Raw genomic sequence first — 16925 nt, 5'->3', positions numbered from 1 at the left:
GTTCTGATTCCATACGACAGATTCTGTCTTTGGCTTGACCTGGATTAATGGCTTCCAAAGATGCCTTTTGCAGATGTACAAAATATGCATCTGCAATTTTGCTAGTTCAGTTTTTGAACAGATGAGATGGGCAATCTGTTTTGCATCCAATGTTTTGCATCCTTTTTCATCTGAAACATAGTGGGTAACCCTGTAACAAGCCCAGGGTGTTGGAGCACAATTTGAAGTTGATTTAATATCCTGACTTTTTCTGAAGCTGATAGCTATACTTTCTGGGTTAAGACAAATCAAGAAACTGTAGTTCATTAGCTATTTAATTGATTTAATTGTGAATTGTGCCAGGACAGGCAAAAAGATTGTGCATTTCTTGACTCAAGAAACTGAGATACAATCAGTCTGAAGCAGGACACTGGCTGCTTCCTGTGTTCTATTATATTTTGCATAGGCCTGTTACAGACAGCCAAAATAAAGCTGCTTCGAGTCACAGTGGAGGTATGGTGTTTCAATGATGCATGCGTCCTAAGAGTCCAGAAGCCACACCAAAGCCACGCTCCAGTCCTTAGGGCTGGAGCATGGCTTTGATGCGACTTCTGGACTCTTAGGACGCATGCATCATTCAAATACCATACCTCCACTGTGACTCGAAGCAGCTTTATTTTGGCTGTCTGTAACAGGCCATAATGTCTGATATTAATCTGACCAGGCTTCATCTGTGAAACACCATACGCCAATGCAAAATGGTAATAGGCTATTGAAACCTGTAGGGCAAATACTAGATGCAAAATATTTCAATGGCCTGGACAGCAAGTTGCCCACTTCTTTTATGTAGTGTTCCTACTGGGTTTAGAATGATTGCCCTTTGAAAGAGTATTTCTCCTAACAATCCTGCAATTTCCATTTGTACAGTTATCACCGCTGTGAATTCAGGATCCCACTAGCTATTAAACGAGGTAAGAAAGAGGCATGGCATTTGAATACAGTCTGGAATAACCTGAAAATTTGAATACTAACAGGAATACATGATGGCTTTGCATGCATGCTTGTAGCAAAAAATTAATAGTCTGAGCAACCAGAGTGAGAAGAAGCCAGAGTTGTACAGTAACGGAGAAGTGGACTGATATCGTCAGGTTCAAGTTATCCCTCAGTGTGGGTGTCTTGACAGTTCATGCATGCAGCAACACATCTGGAGGGAGAAAAAGAGAGAGAGTGCACAGAGTTGTGCAGTGATAACACCCCACCAAACTCTTATAATATCACCATTGGGTGCTAAGAGGGAAGGAATGTAGTGCGGTAATGTCATCTTACCTAAGGTTTTTCTGTTCTTTCCCCACAGAGAGTACCGATTCTCAGATGGAAACCTGCACAACTTACAGCAAGGTAAATCACAACCCATCTCATACATGATAGTCCACCTCTGCAACTTTGTGCAACTTGGATCCTATTTTCACCAAGTTAAAAAAATAGGGTGTTAAAGCGTTGTGTTACATCATCCCTTTCAGTAGGCTTTGGGAGGTAACAGGTGGGATTCATATGAATAGAAAAGTGTGTATTTTATAAGTAAGGTAAAGACATACAAAGAGAGAGTAAGCAAAAGGAAAGAAAAGGTCTGAAAAGAAATGGATTCACTCAAATTTTGCAACCTATTATATAAGGCTCCCTGCTAGATTGCAGGTCATTTTTTCCATGAAGGTATACAATGGGTCTGTTGGACTCCAGCAATTAATGCGTTGCCTATTAACCATCTCTGGACCAAAAGGACATGACACATTTTAGGGACACCCTGATAATGCAAAGTCCATTTCAGTTGCATCTATTTGGTAGCAAACATTTTAAACTGCGCCTGGGTGGGCGTTCCACATACAAGGATCATTAGGCCCTTTCCTGAATTTGCAAAATGCACCTAAAAAGAAAAAGCCCTTTTCAGCTCTTCTTAAAGTACTTCATTCACTAAGACCTTTTTATTTGTTTACAGTGGGACAGTATCCAGGAACTTCTTGGACATCCAGTAGAAAAGCCGGTAGTACTTCACAGGTAAAGACTGTCTGTTTTGTCACTTGGATTCATTAGATTTCAAGCTGCTAAGGGAAAGAGTCCTAATGATACATACCAGTAAATGTTATATTATTGGCTTTAAAAAGCAGATACCAGAACTACTTTAATAGTAGGGTGGGGGGCAATTTCTGGAACACTCTTCATTGTTGTGGAATTCCACTCTGCTTTGACCTGGAAATTGTAGCATCCTCAACCTAGAAACTGCTGAGCCAGTCACTGCCCCCAGAGACAGGGGGATATATAGATATTTCACCACCCTCCATTTTCTTATCATTTCCACTTTGGTTATTGTAAAAAGGAGCTTCAGTGTCGGAGGCTTTCTGTAATCTGTATACAGAGACAACACAAAGTTCTGCATGTCAGCTTCAAGCACAGAGACTGGGAAACAGGGAATTGACCAGTGCCACTGTTTGCTTGCTGAATGTGTTATGCAGACTTTGGGATACATCTCCCATTATACACCAGCCACTATAGACAGACTAGCTGGAGATAATGGGAATTGTAGCCTGACACATCAGGAAGGCTGGCGTGACTTTTCATCACAGTTTAACATCCTGGTTTGTGGCAAACTCTCTTCCCTAGCCAAGGAAAACAAAGGATGGGTAAGGCTTTTAATCATCATGGTGCTAAGATTCAGCGGGAATCATTAAAAGGATGTGTCAGGCTCATGCTAGTTTTAAAACGGGTGGCAGCAATGTCCACTAACTTTCTTACCAGTATCATTTGAAATTTTCAGTCTTGCATTTGTTTTTGTTTTTTTCAGGTCATCCTCTCCAAACAACACAAACCCATTTGGATCAACGTTTTGTTTTGGACTGCAGCGGATGATCTTTGAGGTATGGGAAGCAAATGTATTTAGCTTGAAGAAGTGGAGACCCCAGGGGATCTCAGCGCTTATATAATCCCTTTGCGTCTGGCTCTGGGGATGCGTTGCACTCTCCATGAGGCACAGAATGACCAGAGACTGTAAATCTGGGGGTGTGGAATATGGCTTAATCTAGCATGGGTTGGCATGTGGAACTACTATGCTATGCTGAGCCATACAGTATTACAGCCAGTGTGGGTGCGTTTTTGGAGGAGGCTTTATCTCTGTATTCCTTCTGTTTTGTCATCCAGGTGATGCAGAATAACCACATTGCGTCTGTTACTCTGTACGGCCCCGCAAGACCCAGCAGCCAGTTGAAAACGTCAGACCTTCCCCAGTGAGCAATATCAGCTAAACAAAATGCTACTGATTTAGTACAGCGTGCCTTGATTTGCTGCCACTTATAGTATGGGAAAGCACGGTATGATGGAATATGTGTGTGCATGTGTGTATGTGCGTTCCTTCAAAGCAAAACAAAAGAACCCTGTCTCTTTCTACCTACGCATGGAAGAGAGCAGGGAAGTCCTCTTGACGGTTCATCGCGGGGCATGGGACTATTGGTGGATGTGAGTAGTCAGTGCCTGCCGCACAACTGCTTTTTTTCCTGTTGGCTGCCCTTGTCCTCTGCAACATGGAGATTTATGGACTGGTTTGCTTATTTTCCTGAGCTGGAAGAAGGATGAGCTTAAGACAAGAGGGCACCCAAATGACTGCATGAGTTAGAAGCACAAACTTTCTGAGCCTTGGGGCATCCGGAAGCCGGTATTGGATCTAATTATATATGTAGATATATATATATTTTTCCCAGTCTGTGCTTGTGATAACTGCAATGATAACAGTGGTCATGTTTCTTTTTCCTACACAAGAACAGTGTAGGTGTGTGTGTGTGTGTGTGCATATGCACAAACAGAACTTATACATAGGTGTATATATATTTTTAAAAAATTAAGTACTTGGGTATTTCTGTGGCTTAAGGACATTGTACCAAATGTGACAAGTATGTACATACATGTCCGTGATTTCAGGCACCACACGTTTGTCTGACGTTGAAACTAGCGCAAAGCAGCATGCGCCTAGAACTTGGTTGTAACATTTTTTTGCACTACATACACTTTAATTACTTGATAAGGCATTTTATTCCTCACCGAGGAGCATCTGTGTATTGGGTGTGAGTGGAGGGTGCGATGGTTTATTTAATTGTTTGCCACGCATAAAGCTTATTTATACTGTGGGGAAGGAACCCACTTTTTTTCTGCACTAATATTTACTTGACATGCTGAAGCGACTTATTTTCTGCCATGCCTGGTTAGTTAACGTTTTTATACACACACACACATATTTACACACACACTTTACGAAAATCAAGTGGGTTGTTCCTGTAAATTATGTCTTTCTTAAAGGTTTTGTTGCCACACACCCCCCCCCCCCCCCGCTTTGTACTTAAAATTCAGACCTGCAAAAGCGAACACAGTTGCATCGCCTTGCAGCTGTGCGATGTGTATCGGATTAGTATTCCTTTCTTCCTCTTTCTTTATCCGATAAAAGAAGAGGAGTTTTGGAGAGCTGGAGCACAGCCACCGGGGAACCGGTTGCGCACCAGGGTTAACATTGAACTAAATGGACATTGCACGGCCTTAATGCAAAGGATGTTTTCCGGGAGACTTCCATGGCACTGGTGGCTTGTGCTCTGGGTTGTTGTTGCGCATGTAGCACATTGGAGGGAGGGGAGAGAGAAATTGCCTCTTTTCTTCCTCCCCTCCTCGTTTTTTTTTAAATATCCATGCCAAAATGTTAGCCAAAGAGGTCCTTAATCTATTTTCAACATTTCTGTACATACTATGCTGATGCCGCACGGCGTGCCCTCTATCCGCCATCATGGCTGCTTTGAATTAAAGAGATCCTGCTTCACTTTTTGCATTTCTCCCAAGCGCAGGGAGACCAATGCGCAGCTTTCTTACCAGTCTTATTATGGGGGGAAATAACCTTGTCTGTCTGTCTGTCTCGGTCATAATTGAAATATAACCCTTTTTAAAACAATGGCGACAGAGAGAGAGAAAATAAAAGAGAAATGTATAATTTTATCCCATTTTTTTTAATATTTTGGTGTAGCGACTTGTGATATACAGGTATATATATATATGCATATATATATTACAGACGACTTTTTTGTGAGTTTTGCAAAAACGTGTGTACAGTTTTTTTGTAAATACGAAACTTCCTTTTGTAATTTTAACTCAGTGTACAGTGTAATCTTGTATACATTGTCGACAAAAATGAGGGATAGGCGATTTTAGGATGTTTTAACTACAAAGGTTTGAATCCTGGACCAGTAGCAGGGATAAATGTGATGCGTGGCATTGGGGTGTGTGTTGTTGTGTGTGTTGCTGAGTATGTGTGTGATCTCCTCTTCTTTCTTTTTTTGCCATTTTGTCTTCCTGTATACTGTGACATTCTGTACTCTTTTTACTTAAGAGGAAATAAAGGAAAGCCCCATGGAAAATTCAATGGATAATGGGATATATGGGGGAGTGATAAGGTTTACTTTTCTTCCTGGACGTTACCCCTCTTCTTCATAACAATGTCGTTTTTTTCCTATGATCATTGCTTGCGGAGAAAATTCCCCAAGACTTCTTCGTTTTCTCTTTCTAACATGAGAATTCTGTTTTTCATAACCTTCCTGTAAAATTGTATGAAATACCTAAAATAGCATGTACATTGAAAGGACAAATAAAACGAAGCTCAGTTGCTGTGTTGTTGAAATACAGTGGCTGGGTGTGTGTATTTTGCAATCTGTGGTTGTGTCCTTTGATTTGCTCCCCAAAGTTGACCTTAATATTGTTTTATTGTACTTCAGGGCCTATGTTTCTGCATGGAGCTCAGTGTATGTGATTTACTTCGCCTTCTTCTACTTTATCCTCCTATACACCATCTCTGAGGTAGAGACTTGCTGCCCCAAGTTCACTCAGAGTGAGTGGAAATTTGAACCCGAGTCTTAAGGTTCAGCTTGACGGATGAAAGGAGTTTTGAACCCGGGTCTTTCTGTGGCAAGCAGCCATGAAGCAGGTTCTCCTCAGCAAAAAGAGTGGCTCTAGCAAAGCGACGGAGCAAGGCCGGTGGCCATTTTGAAACTTTCCCTCAGAGACAAGAGGTGCAAAGTGTGCCAATGAGGCGGGCGCCATTTTAAAAGCGTCTCCTCAGGAGTACAAAGGGACTTGGCCAAGCGCGCCAGTGAGGCGGGCGCCATTTTAAGAGCGTCTCCTCAGGAGTACAAAGGGACTTGGCCAAGCACGCCAGTGAGGCGGGCGCCATTTTAAGAGCGTCTCCTCAGGAGTACAAAGGGACTTGGCCAAGCGCGCCAGTGAGGCGGGCGCCATTTTAAGAGCGTCTCCTCAGGAGTACAAAGGGAGTTGGCCAAGCGCGCCAGTGAGGCGGGCGCCATTTTAAGAGCGTCTCCTCAGGAGGACAAAGGGAGTTGGCCAAGCGCGCCAGTGAGGCAGGCGCCATTTTAAGAGCGTCTCCTCAGGAGTACAAAGGGACTTGGCCAAGCGCGCCAGTGAGGCGGGCGCCATTTTAAGAGCGTCTCCTCAGGAGTACAAAGGGACTTGGCCAAGCGCGCCAGTGAGGCGGGCGCCATTTTAAAGGTGTCTCCTCAGAAGTAAAAAGCAGAATGGGTTCAGTGCAGTTCGACAAACAGGAAAGGCTTGAAGATTTGCATGCTTATAACCAGCGTTTATTACTTTTAGCCCTAGATTCTCATAGCCTTATAGGTACGATCCCAAAATCTTATTGCTGCTTGTTAAAAAGATATATTCTGTATAGTCCTGTCATTCTCAGAAGTGGCTTCAGTCCATTACATTAGAAAGCAATGGATAACCAAACATGATGGTTCATAAATATCTGAATTAACCATTTTTAACTCTTTGATCAGTTTTCTGCAGGTCCTGGAGCTCAGATCACAGACAAAAGGAATTTCTTTTTGTTTCTAATTTGTCCCCCTTTGCAAAATGTTTCTGAAGTTGCTCTGTCAAGATATGGATAGCTGTCCAGAAGATGGCAGTTTAGTCCTATTTTAGCTCATTTTAATCTATGTTGTTTTATCCCGCTTCCTACTAGTTGGTCTGATAGATTTTGGTCACAGTTTTGTAATCCGTGCCTTTGAGATAAAGGTCTGTAACCGAAATAAACTGAAACATATCCAGGGGTAGCAGTGTCGGCCATATAGCAAAGTACATTATCATCCAAAATCCACCAAACAGGGATAGATGCATAAAATATATGTTGCAACCTTTCAAAGCTCCACTGGCTTCTTCACTAGGCAAAGGTGTTAAAAATCATGCAGGGCAAAGAAAAATATGACGCTGTAAGTCACATGAATGCATTTTGTCAAGGAGTATATAAAGATATGCATCCAATACTGTCTTTTCATTTTTTACTGGTGAAAACCAAAGTAGTTGACATGTGCTGTATGTGGAAATGGGTAAGAGATTAACCCAGGGGTAGGATATAAGATTAAGATGATGAAGATGGAGATGATGATGATGGGGCAAAATGAAGACATTTCTGTGTCTCCAATATTTCTTTGCACACTTAAAGGACAGTGGAGGCACAAACTGTTTTTTAAGAATCTTAAATTAAGAATGTTTCTGCATTTATGCCCATTTAAAATTTGTAGCATGGCATAGTGGTTTGAGTACTGGACTTTGACTCTGGAGACCGGGGTTCGATTCCCAGCTCCTTCACAGAACCCACTTTGGGCAAGAAGTCACACTCTCTCAGCCTCAGGGAAAGGCAGTAGCAAACCTCCTCTGAACAAATCTTGCCAAGAAAACCTTGTGACAGGTTTGCGTTATGGTTGCCATAAGTCGGAAATGACTTGAAGGCACACAGCAACAAGCATATTGGTTTTGGGTGCAAGGGAAATGAATGAAAATTTAATTGGGGGGGGGGGACAATATTCGTAGCTGATGGGATCATCATCCCCTCTATAGGTGGACTCTTGGTGCTAATGCAAGTAGCTAAGAAGGTATTTTCTGCTCTCTATTGTGCCTGCTCCTTCTCTCTGCTTTCTTACCATCAGCCTGGTGCAACATCCTTTTGCCAGGAACTACTTCTCCTCTAATTGGAAACAGGTTTCTTTCTGTTGTGAAGTAATCGTGTTACGTGATCTGATTTACAGCTGCTGATCCCAGCCTCTTTTTCCTCCGGCTTCTGCCCTGCTCAAATCCACCCTTTGCTGCTTGTTTGAGGTCTGCAGGAATTTGACGCTTGGAAAGGTATTTGCACCTTTTTCTTTTTGGGAAATGTCTCTGCGAAGGGTGATAAAGGTACAGCACCCATATTTTGTTGGACTGCAGTTCCCATTAGTCCCAGCCAGAACAGTCAACACAATAGGGGATGTAGTCACTTTGTGACTTACTCTTTATTTTATTTATATCACACTTCTCTTTCATATGAGACCCGAAGTGGCTCACACCATTAAAACAGTACATCCAAAAAACAATCTAGAATACACACATTAAAAAGCATTAAATCCATTGCTCTTAAAACTTTTAGATTAAAACAATTTAAAGCAGGCTAAAACCTGACCATTGCACTGCCCCAACCAGATTAAAAAACGAAGGCCTGTTTAAATAGGAAGGTCTTGGGCAGACGGTAGAAGAAGACCAGGGTTCAAAGCTTCACACAGTCATGGAAACCCACCGGATGATTTCATGCAAGTCACACTCTCTCAGCCTCAGGCTAATAGTGTCAGGTATGGAAGGTGACTTCTGGAGTGTGCAAACTTTTATGCAGCGTAACCATTCGTAGTCCCTTTCCTTTTCATTTTCCACCGGAAAGACTTCTTGACTTGCTTCTTTTGAGTGCAAGAGAGACGTGGGCTATGGAGAAGGTTCCACATGAGCCAGATTTCTGCCACCTTCAGGCTATGGACCACCATGAGGTCTTTGTAAAAACAAGGATCAAACGTCTGGAGGTTAGGGGCGGCCGAGGGCTTGGTAATGCCAAAGGTCTTGAACCCTTCGTGCATGGTGGGCTTGAGGTTGATTCTTTGCAAGCACATGCCCAAGAAGACGTCGTCGATCGGGAAGAGTTCCACCTCGCTGCAAGCCTTGGAGAGTTTCTTCATGGTACTGCTGGATAATAAGAAACCTCCGCCTCCAGCGTAGGCTGGATACATGCCCAGGCCATACATTGTCTCTGGGATATAGTATTTGCTCTTGCGGGTCCGGATTGGTTGTGCGTTGTAGATTATATCCCCTACAAAGAGGTCTTCGGAAGGATCGCGGTTCTCAAGGAAGTGGACAATGTTCTCCACGTTGACGAAAACATCTGCGTCGCCCTTGAAAATGAACTTGGTGTTGGAACAAAATTCGTCAGCCCAGTTTAGGAAATTGATCTCCTTCAAAGTCAAGTTGAAGAAAGTATCCAGGAAGTCCCACAAGAGGATGTCCCGGTACATCTGGCTCTCTTGTTGCACAAGGGTCTCCCAGGCTGGCAAAGCCGTCTTGTTCTTGGGGATTGCCAAGAGGAAAACCCTTTGGACCTGGGCTCCGTTGACCAGTCCTTCCCTTCCCCAGGTCTTCCGGACAATCTCCCGGCGGTCAAAGTCCTCCACCAGGGATTTGATGGCAATGAGCAAGAAAGGTCCTCCTGGGTTTCTTTTGCACTTCTTTGGTTGATTGATGAGGAGATCAAACTTCCGGTTGTCTTTGTTACGAAGGTAGAGCCTGAAATCGAAAGCAGAAGGGGTGGAGGGTGGAGGACTGGTGCCCAGGTCACCTTCCCTTGCCACCTTCACATGCTTCATAGCAGAAATAATTCTGGACCCAGATGCTGTAGGCCTGGCATTCAGCTGTTTCTGGGGGGATTGGGGGGCATCAAAAGCCCAGCGTGTGGCTGGTGAAGGTCTCCTCTGGCCTTTGGCTTGTTCTTCTGGAAGGGAAGAGTGGTCCAGCTGGGAATAGAGGATAGTGAAGAGAGCTACCACTAGGAAGAGTGTACAGATGGCATCACCCTTCAGTTGAACTCTCATTGTTTTCACCAATTCCTAAGGAACATTTGACGATGGATTAGAGGAATGGCCTGATGGCTCTTTCCATCTACAAATAAAGAAAAGGGAGGTCAGGGTCAGTTTGTAGCATCTATGTCAATAGAGATTTTTTCCCCTCCGTCTCAAGCTATCTCCCACCCCTTTTTCTCTTGATCCCCCTGACTAAGGTTTCCAGATGAGGACTATCCCAGGTCCTGAGAGATTAGCGCAGGGTCATAACCGCAAAGGAGGACTTGGCACCACAGAATATAAGAAAAGAACAATGTAGGACTTTATCATCAAGAAAAATGGAGGACGTTATAAAAAAAAACCCCACCACATACAAACAGTCATATAAATATAAATTCAACCTTCTTAGTCATGCTCAAAAGAGAAGACATTTTGGAATTTCCCCTGGACAGAAAGTTGAAATGGAGGACATGTCTGGGAAAAGGAGGACATTGGGTGACTCTGCATGAGTGCTGACCTGACGACCTAGGAATCACCCCCTGTGATGTCAGAGGGGAGAATCCCTGGTGATGTCATTAAGAGGGATACCCCAACCACAGCTGCAAGGTAGGTGCTATTCAAATCAAAAATACCCAGTCTAAAACACAAGGGAAATGCTGTGTTTTTCTTCTAGGCGGATTTGGACCCCTTTTCTTTCCAATCCAGGCAGCGAGAATCCTGATGACAACCTTGGCAGCCTAATCCTGGCCTTTCTTCTCAGTTCAGCTTTGTAGGCTCCGGCCCTGGACCAACTTTGTGCGAGTTGGGAATCCACATTTTCCATGATTTAGGGATTTAGTCTGCCAACAGAGACACTGCAAAAGCCAACAAAATCCTGGAGCCTCTGATGCTTGGGTCTGAAACCAGATTCTCTTTCTGGGAGGGAAGGCCCCGGAATATTGTGCAAGAGACCGAAAAGGCGCAAGAAAGTTCTCCTTGAGAAACATCGAAAGAAAGCATTGTATTGATCTACACTCAGCCCTCTATAACCACGGATTTCTTTCTATCCATGGATTCAAGCATCCACCGCTTGAAGATATAAATTCCAAAAAGCAAACATTTTGCCATTTGATATATAGGATACCCTTTCACTATGCCATTGTATTTAATGGGACTTGAGCATCCATGGATTTTGGTACCCAGCAGAGAGGAGAACAGCTCCAATTGTGCTTCTGGACATAATGCATATGCCTATAAAGCCCTATACATCCCAAATCCAAGCTAACAAACTGCATCTCCCTTCTGAGTTTGCTTGGTGCCTGAGATGCTCAGGAGAGGTCTCAATTTTGCAGTTTGTCGATGTTTTGTGAGATATTTAGCCTCCTCCATCAGAGAGCTCACAAAACTACAGATCCCAGGATTCCATAGTATTGAGCCATGGCAGTTGTAGTGTTGTCAAACTGCATTATTTTTGCAGCGCAGATGCAAAAAATGGTACATGCCAAGACTTCCAACGCTCTGGACTGAGGAAGGAGGGCAGAGCAGTTGAAATGTGGAGATTTGTCCAAAATGAAAGCAGATGTTTCTCAGGAACAAAGAGTCTCAGCCTGATTTCAGCCTGATTTTAAGGGCAACCTGCCAATGAAGGAAAATGTTTGGATTGCTGAACCTTGTGATATACTTTTTTTAGTTGCTCTGTCTTTTCTGTCTATGGAAATGTACACATTGCCCAAACATTGATATGGGTCCCGTTCCAAGATGTAGGAAGCATGGGAATTTAATAAATAAAAGCTGCCGCTCAGAGTCAGAGGGAAAGGCCATCCTGTTTTCTATTTATGTTCCCTTTGTTGTGATGCAGCCAGAACCAAAACAGCCTCTGTTTAAACAAAAACACTTTGGACAGTGTATTGTTAATGTCATGCCGATGTAAGTTGTGCTACATATGTACATTCATGTTTTTGGCCAGGGAGACGACAACGCACAATAGTCATATCTACCTGATGGCAGCATGTTACACATATCGGTCCATTCTGCATTGCATTAAAAGCTACATAGAGTATCATGGGAACACACATTGCCTCTATGCACTCCCTTTGTGCATTGTAAATTGCACAAGTGGTTGTGAAACAAAACCAAAAACTGGGAAGCACCTAATAAAATCTGCAGGGGTTCTACAACAGGTTGTCAACTATGCACAACTATCGATCCACTTATGGATTGGCTAGTGTGGTGTAGTGGTTTGAGCACTGGACTACAACTCTGGAGACCAGGGTTCAATTCCCAGTTTAGTCATGAAACCCACTAGGTGAGTTTGGGCATGTCACACTCTCTCAGCCTCAAGGGAAGGCCATGGCCAACCTCCTCTGAACAAATCTTGCCACAAACATGTAAGTCAGAAACACCTCGAAAGCAAGAACAAACATAGGCAGGATTACAGATGCGGCTCCATGGCACCCAACAAAAGCTGAAGTTGAAATGTTTGTGAATTCAAACTTACTTCTTGCTTCCAGCCTGGGCCTGCCTCTTCATGCATCCGCCGGTCAATCCGATTCCTCTCACGTCTCCAGCCGCGCCGTGGTCCGCCTTGGAATCTGTTCCTCTTTGCCAAGCAAAGCAAAAAAGATGCAAATGTAAACTCTTTCGGTTCTTCTGAGTACAGCAAAGACATGCCAAAAGAGAATAAAAGGAGGCAAGTGAAGAAATCCAGCCCTTCCTGGATTCCAGGGTCCTGCAATGCTGGATCTCAGCATCATCCCCTTCCTCAACCAGTGCCTTGAAGATAGATTAGATTGAAATTCCCATTATCCCCTGAATAGTGGTCAGGGGAAGATAAATAGGCATTGTAGTCCAAAACATCTGCAGAAGAGACATTGGGGATGAAAGGGCTAGGTTGAAATGAAGGCTATTCTACTTATCTGGGCTTTTCTGATCTTCATGTTGATGAAGATCAGAAAAAAGTTGAATTCAGAAGAAGACTGGCTTCCAGTGATAAAATACTGAAAGGAAAATGTAAACATAGTATAGACCATTGCTGCATGGCCACATAACCCGAAAAACCTACATGTAGAAAATATAACATTAATAATCTTATGTTATTTAAGATTATGAATATAGACAGATAAATAAATAGCATATGTAATAGGAAAATGAATGAGAAGAATTATGATTTAAGATATGCAAGAATAGAATATATTGTTTTTCTTACAGTTAAAGGAAACAGAAATACTTGTATGAATTATAGTTGATGCATGTTCTTTAAGAAAAGGGGGGGAAGAGTTGAATTCCATAAAAGAAAAGGGGAGAAATGGTTCTGGAGTTATTTGTCTAGTGGTACGCTGGTCTATGGAAAATCTCTAAAGTAAAAAGCGGCTTATTTTGTCCACTTTCTGTGTGGGTTAATGTCGGAATAACGCTCAATGCATCTGAAAACAATCCTGCTTTTGTGGATTTAAATCCCATTTCTGCACAGGATTTGGCCAATTCCCTCCCTTGTAATAACGATGAACTAGAACTAGATTTGTCTGGTGGATTCCGACAAGGTTTCCGATAGACTTAGTTCATGGCCTGGACGTCTCAAGCCTGGGTTTCCTCCTTGTTTAGATGGAGCAAAATTTCTCCCAACGTGCAGCTTGGGTGGATGCCAGAGTCCATAAAGTCTCCTTTCCCAGAGACTATGCCATCTCCAAATCTGTCTCCGTGGCAGAGTTCTCATAGAAAAACCCTCCTTGGTCACGCAAAGGGAAGGCAGTGGGAAATGTCCGTCGCTGTCCTTCCCCGACAACCAGGCCAGGAATAAAAATAAGCCATCTTGGACAAATGCCTGGCTTGTCCTGGAGCATGAATATCCTATTTCTCTTTCTCTTTTTGCTCATGGCCATGGACTCTGGAATGGGGGGCAGGGGGGCATGGGATCCCCAGGCTAAGCTGGGAGAGGTTAAGATCTCCTCTGAAATGATCAGGGATCAGGGATCAAGCCCATCAAGATCCCAGTGTAGCTGATCCACCCAAAAGTGTCCCAATTTACAGTCAAGGTGACCCAATGGGTTTCCATAGCTGAGCTGGGAATCGAACCCTGGTCTCCAGAGCCATAGTCCGACGTTCAAACCTTTCTCTTTCAGCCATCTTTATATTTGCTTAATAGCATCTTATCTGGTTTCCTCTTCCCTTACTGTATCAACATTATACTTTAAACAATATGATAAGATTGGATTTTAAAATTTGATTATTGACCTCATGGTAGCCACTTTACGCTTTATAAATAAAGGTTAATAATAATAATAATAATAATAATAATAATAATAATAATGTTTGATTCTGGTGTATTATCATTCATTGCATTCTGTGCTTTTACTGTTTTGTAGGAAAATCATTGGTGTGCCAAGTTAGAATAACTCCAGTATTTTCTACAAAGGTATGTGCTACTCTTTTCTTTGTCCTAAATACCTCAGTTTGAACACTTTCCAAATTCAGATGCATTTTTGCTGTGGCATGTTTTAACATGCTTCCATCAGTTGTATTGGAGGACAATTTTTTGGCATTATCCATATGATAAATGTACTTGCATCTGTACAAATGTAGACACAAAGATTCTATGTTTTATTACACATGTCACATGACCCTAAGTTTTGCCCTTGACTTATCCACGGGTCATATAACAGTCCATAATTTTGGCCCCAAAACCTGCCCTTGACTTATACACGAGGTCGACTTATAGTCGAGCATATACGGGTATGTAGATTTGGAAAACAAAATTGGATGGCTGTTTTGTATGTGATAATTTTCTATATTACTTGCTGGGTAAAAAAAAGATCAAATAAAATAAGAGTTGGAAAGGACCGCAAGGGCCATCTAGTCAAAATGGGGAGCAGGGAGGCAGGAGTCCATTGGCAACTGGAAAGCTGTTCCAGTTTAATGGCAGCCAGACAAGAAGAAAGTATACAGAAGAGAAGAGAGAAGGAAATGCTGGAGAGGAAAGAGAAGAAGCCTCTTTGCAGAAGAGGGTCTGGAAAGCATGGTGCCCCCAACTCAGAGAGAAAGGCTCCTTATATACTTACATCCAATGCAATGGCGTCAGTGCGCCAACCCTTCGGTAAAGTTTGGGCCCAAGGCTGCCAAGTCGGCACATCTGGATCGAATTAGTTCTGGCATGTCTCAGCCTCTGAATGTATAGCCCAGGAAATCCCAGCTAAGTGGAGCAAAGCTGGCTCTCTTTCCTTTCGAGCGCACTGTAATAAAGCGCTGTGCCTCGGCTTGCATGCAAACATGGCTCGTTCCTCCCCCTTCCAGTGTCATCTCTCCAAAAACTTTGCTCTGTGTGTGTGTGTGGATGTGTGTATAAAGACCCTGCAGTGCTGTGTGTGTGTGTGTGCAAGGCTCCAAGAACTAGTCACATGATCCAAGCAGATGTTTCAGTCCAAGGGAGGACTGGGGGAGCACTCCTGATACAGATGTTGGCCAACTGCCCTGCAGAAAGAATGGCAAGGCATTGGCTTGGCTGCTCATAAGTGAGGCTGCATTGTTTACGCATGCAACCATTGCAATCCAGAAAGAGCCTCACACCATCCTTTGGAGGGAAAAGACAAAAAGCAAGCAATAAAGTTAGCTCCTTGTAAAAGAGGAAATGACTAGTCAGTAAGCCTTGGAAGAGGAGCTCCAATATAAGCTCATTTCCTTGGAAGAGATTAACAAGGCCATCCATCTGCAGGGAGCAAGAATGGGTCCATGGACCACACGCGCCTCTGTGTGTATGAATGCTTTCTCGCTCACGCAAATAGATGCCCATACCTTTTGGAGTGGCTGGCGCATGGATGCTATTTCATTAAAGGATTTGTCCAACAAAACAATAGAAAGCAAATGTTGGGGAGTGCCGCCCATGGACCATATGTGGTCCCAGGCAAACCCAGCAGACTCCTAAAATATTTTTCTCCCAGAGTGATAGAGACAATTTCATAACCTCCCACACATCAGTTTTAGTCCCAAGAGATGCTTTTATATTGCAGCAGGAAATCTTTGGGTAGATCTTTTGCTTGTGTGTGTGTGTGTGTGTGTGTGTGTATTGTACCTTCAAGTCATTTCTTAGTTTTAGCGACCCTAAGGCAAATGTATCATAAGATTTTCTTGGCAAGATTTGTTCAGAAGGGATTTTGCCTTTGCTTTCCCCTGAGGCTGAGAGTGTGTAACTTGCTCAAGGTTACCCAGTGGTGGAGTCAGGATTCGAACCCTGGTCACCATAGTACTAATCCAAAACTCAAACTACAACCCACAAAATGAAACCCAGTGGGTTTTCTTTGCCTTTTGTGCCCCCCTATAGACATGGGGGTGCCCCTTGGGTCCATTTTAAAACAAGCGTGGGGTGAGGCTGCCACTGGTAAAGGCAAAAGGCATCCTTATTCCTATTCCATGTGCAGCTTTAAGCCAATGTTTTTGGCTTGGGCTGGTAAAAAGAATGATAACATTTCTGAAAATGTTGGCCACCGAGGAAGAGACGCATCTGTCAAAATACATCTGGTCTTTGTCCACATGTTGGCTTGTTGACACCATTTCCATCCATCTTCTATCAATGCAAAGGCTGATGTCCAACTAGCTTTCATATGTATCCTCCCTTGAGCGTTATTACATAACAATATGGATCACAGATGCATTACAGATCATTGTCTTTTAACTTGGATTTGTTGCATTTTTTTCCCTTTTTCGTTTATTTACAACACTGCCATGCCTCAGTTAAGAAAGCCTCTGACAAAGAAGCTCCTTTTTTTACAAAGTCTTTTTATACCTGCCCAGTCCCAAGTTTCTTTCCTTGGTCTCTGTTTTGCTGGAGGTTTGAGAATCAGCATTGAGGGGATGATGGAGGAAAGCGTGTTTTCATTTCACATGGCATAGTCTTCGTTTTGAATACAATGCTTGTTGAGACATGTTGAACCGCTCTTCTTTTTTGCAATGGAAGACCCTATCCCTCCTCTTTCCATGTTAATTCTACCTCTAGTTCCAAATTTTCTCTTAAAGAAGTAATTCCCAAGAACAGATCTACTT

General features: G+C 43.1%; 2 protein-coding genes across 4 annotated transcripts in view; one reads left to right on the top strand and one right to left on the bottom strand.

The window, feature by feature from the left end:
- Nucleotides 1-5706, top strand: part of PHAF1 (phagophore assembly factor 1) — a 46677-nt gene extending 40971 nt beyond the window's left edge. For all 3 annotated transcript variants that reach the window (XM_089540917.1, XM_089540919.1, XM_089540918.1), the window contains 5 exons: nucleotides 907-950; nucleotides 1334-1377; nucleotides 1973-2031; nucleotides 2816-2888; nucleotides 3169-5706. In XM_089540917.1, the coding sequence (XP_089397043.1) occupies nucleotides 907-950; nucleotides 1334-1377; nucleotides 1973-2031; nucleotides 2816-2888; nucleotides 3169-3258 (310 nt within the window). In that variant the 3' untranslated portion in view covers nucleotides 3259-5706. The remainder of the gene's footprint in view (nucleotides 1-906; nucleotides 951-1333; nucleotides 1378-1972; nucleotides 2032-2815; nucleotides 2889-3168) is intronic.
- A 2655-nt stretch (nucleotides 5707-8361) lies between these two features.
- On the bottom strand, nucleotides 8362-15163 carry LOC149306043 (UDP-GlcNAc:betaGal beta-1,3-N-acetylglucosaminyltransferase 9-like). The gene is made up of 3 exons (XM_089540328.1): nucleotides 14951-15163; nucleotides 12394-12495; nucleotides 8362-10017 (listed from the first exon to the last, which is right to left on the bottom strand). Exon 3 carries the CDS (start codon nucleotides 9948-9950, stop codon nucleotides 8703-8705), a length of 1248 nt encoding a protein of 415 aa, XP_089396454.1. The 5' UTR covers nucleotides 9951-10017; nucleotides 12394-12495; nucleotides 14951-15163; the 3' UTR covers nucleotides 8362-8702.
- Between the last annotated feature and the right edge of the window lie 1762 nt (nucleotides 15164-16925).

The sequence above is a fragment of the Sceloporus occidentalis genome, unplaced genomic scaffold, assembly GCF_023333645.1.
Source record: "Sceloporus occidentalis isolate IW3139 unplaced genomic scaffold, rSceOcc1.0.p SCAF_10, whole genome shotgun sequence".
NCBI classification, from domain to species: domain Eukaryota; kingdom Metazoa; phylum Chordata; class Lepidosauria; order Squamata; family Phrynosomatidae; genus Sceloporus; species Sceloporus occidentalis.
The sequence above is the reverse complement of the archived record's forward strand: the minus strand, read 5'-3'. Positions and strand labels throughout refer to the sequence as shown.

Bases quoted from the DNA above. Each gene is read 5' to 3' on its own strand.
- LOC149306043 (XM_089540328.1), bottom strand. From the start codon at position 9,950: ATGAGAGTTCAACTGAAGGGTGATGCCATCTGTACACTCTTCCTAGTG.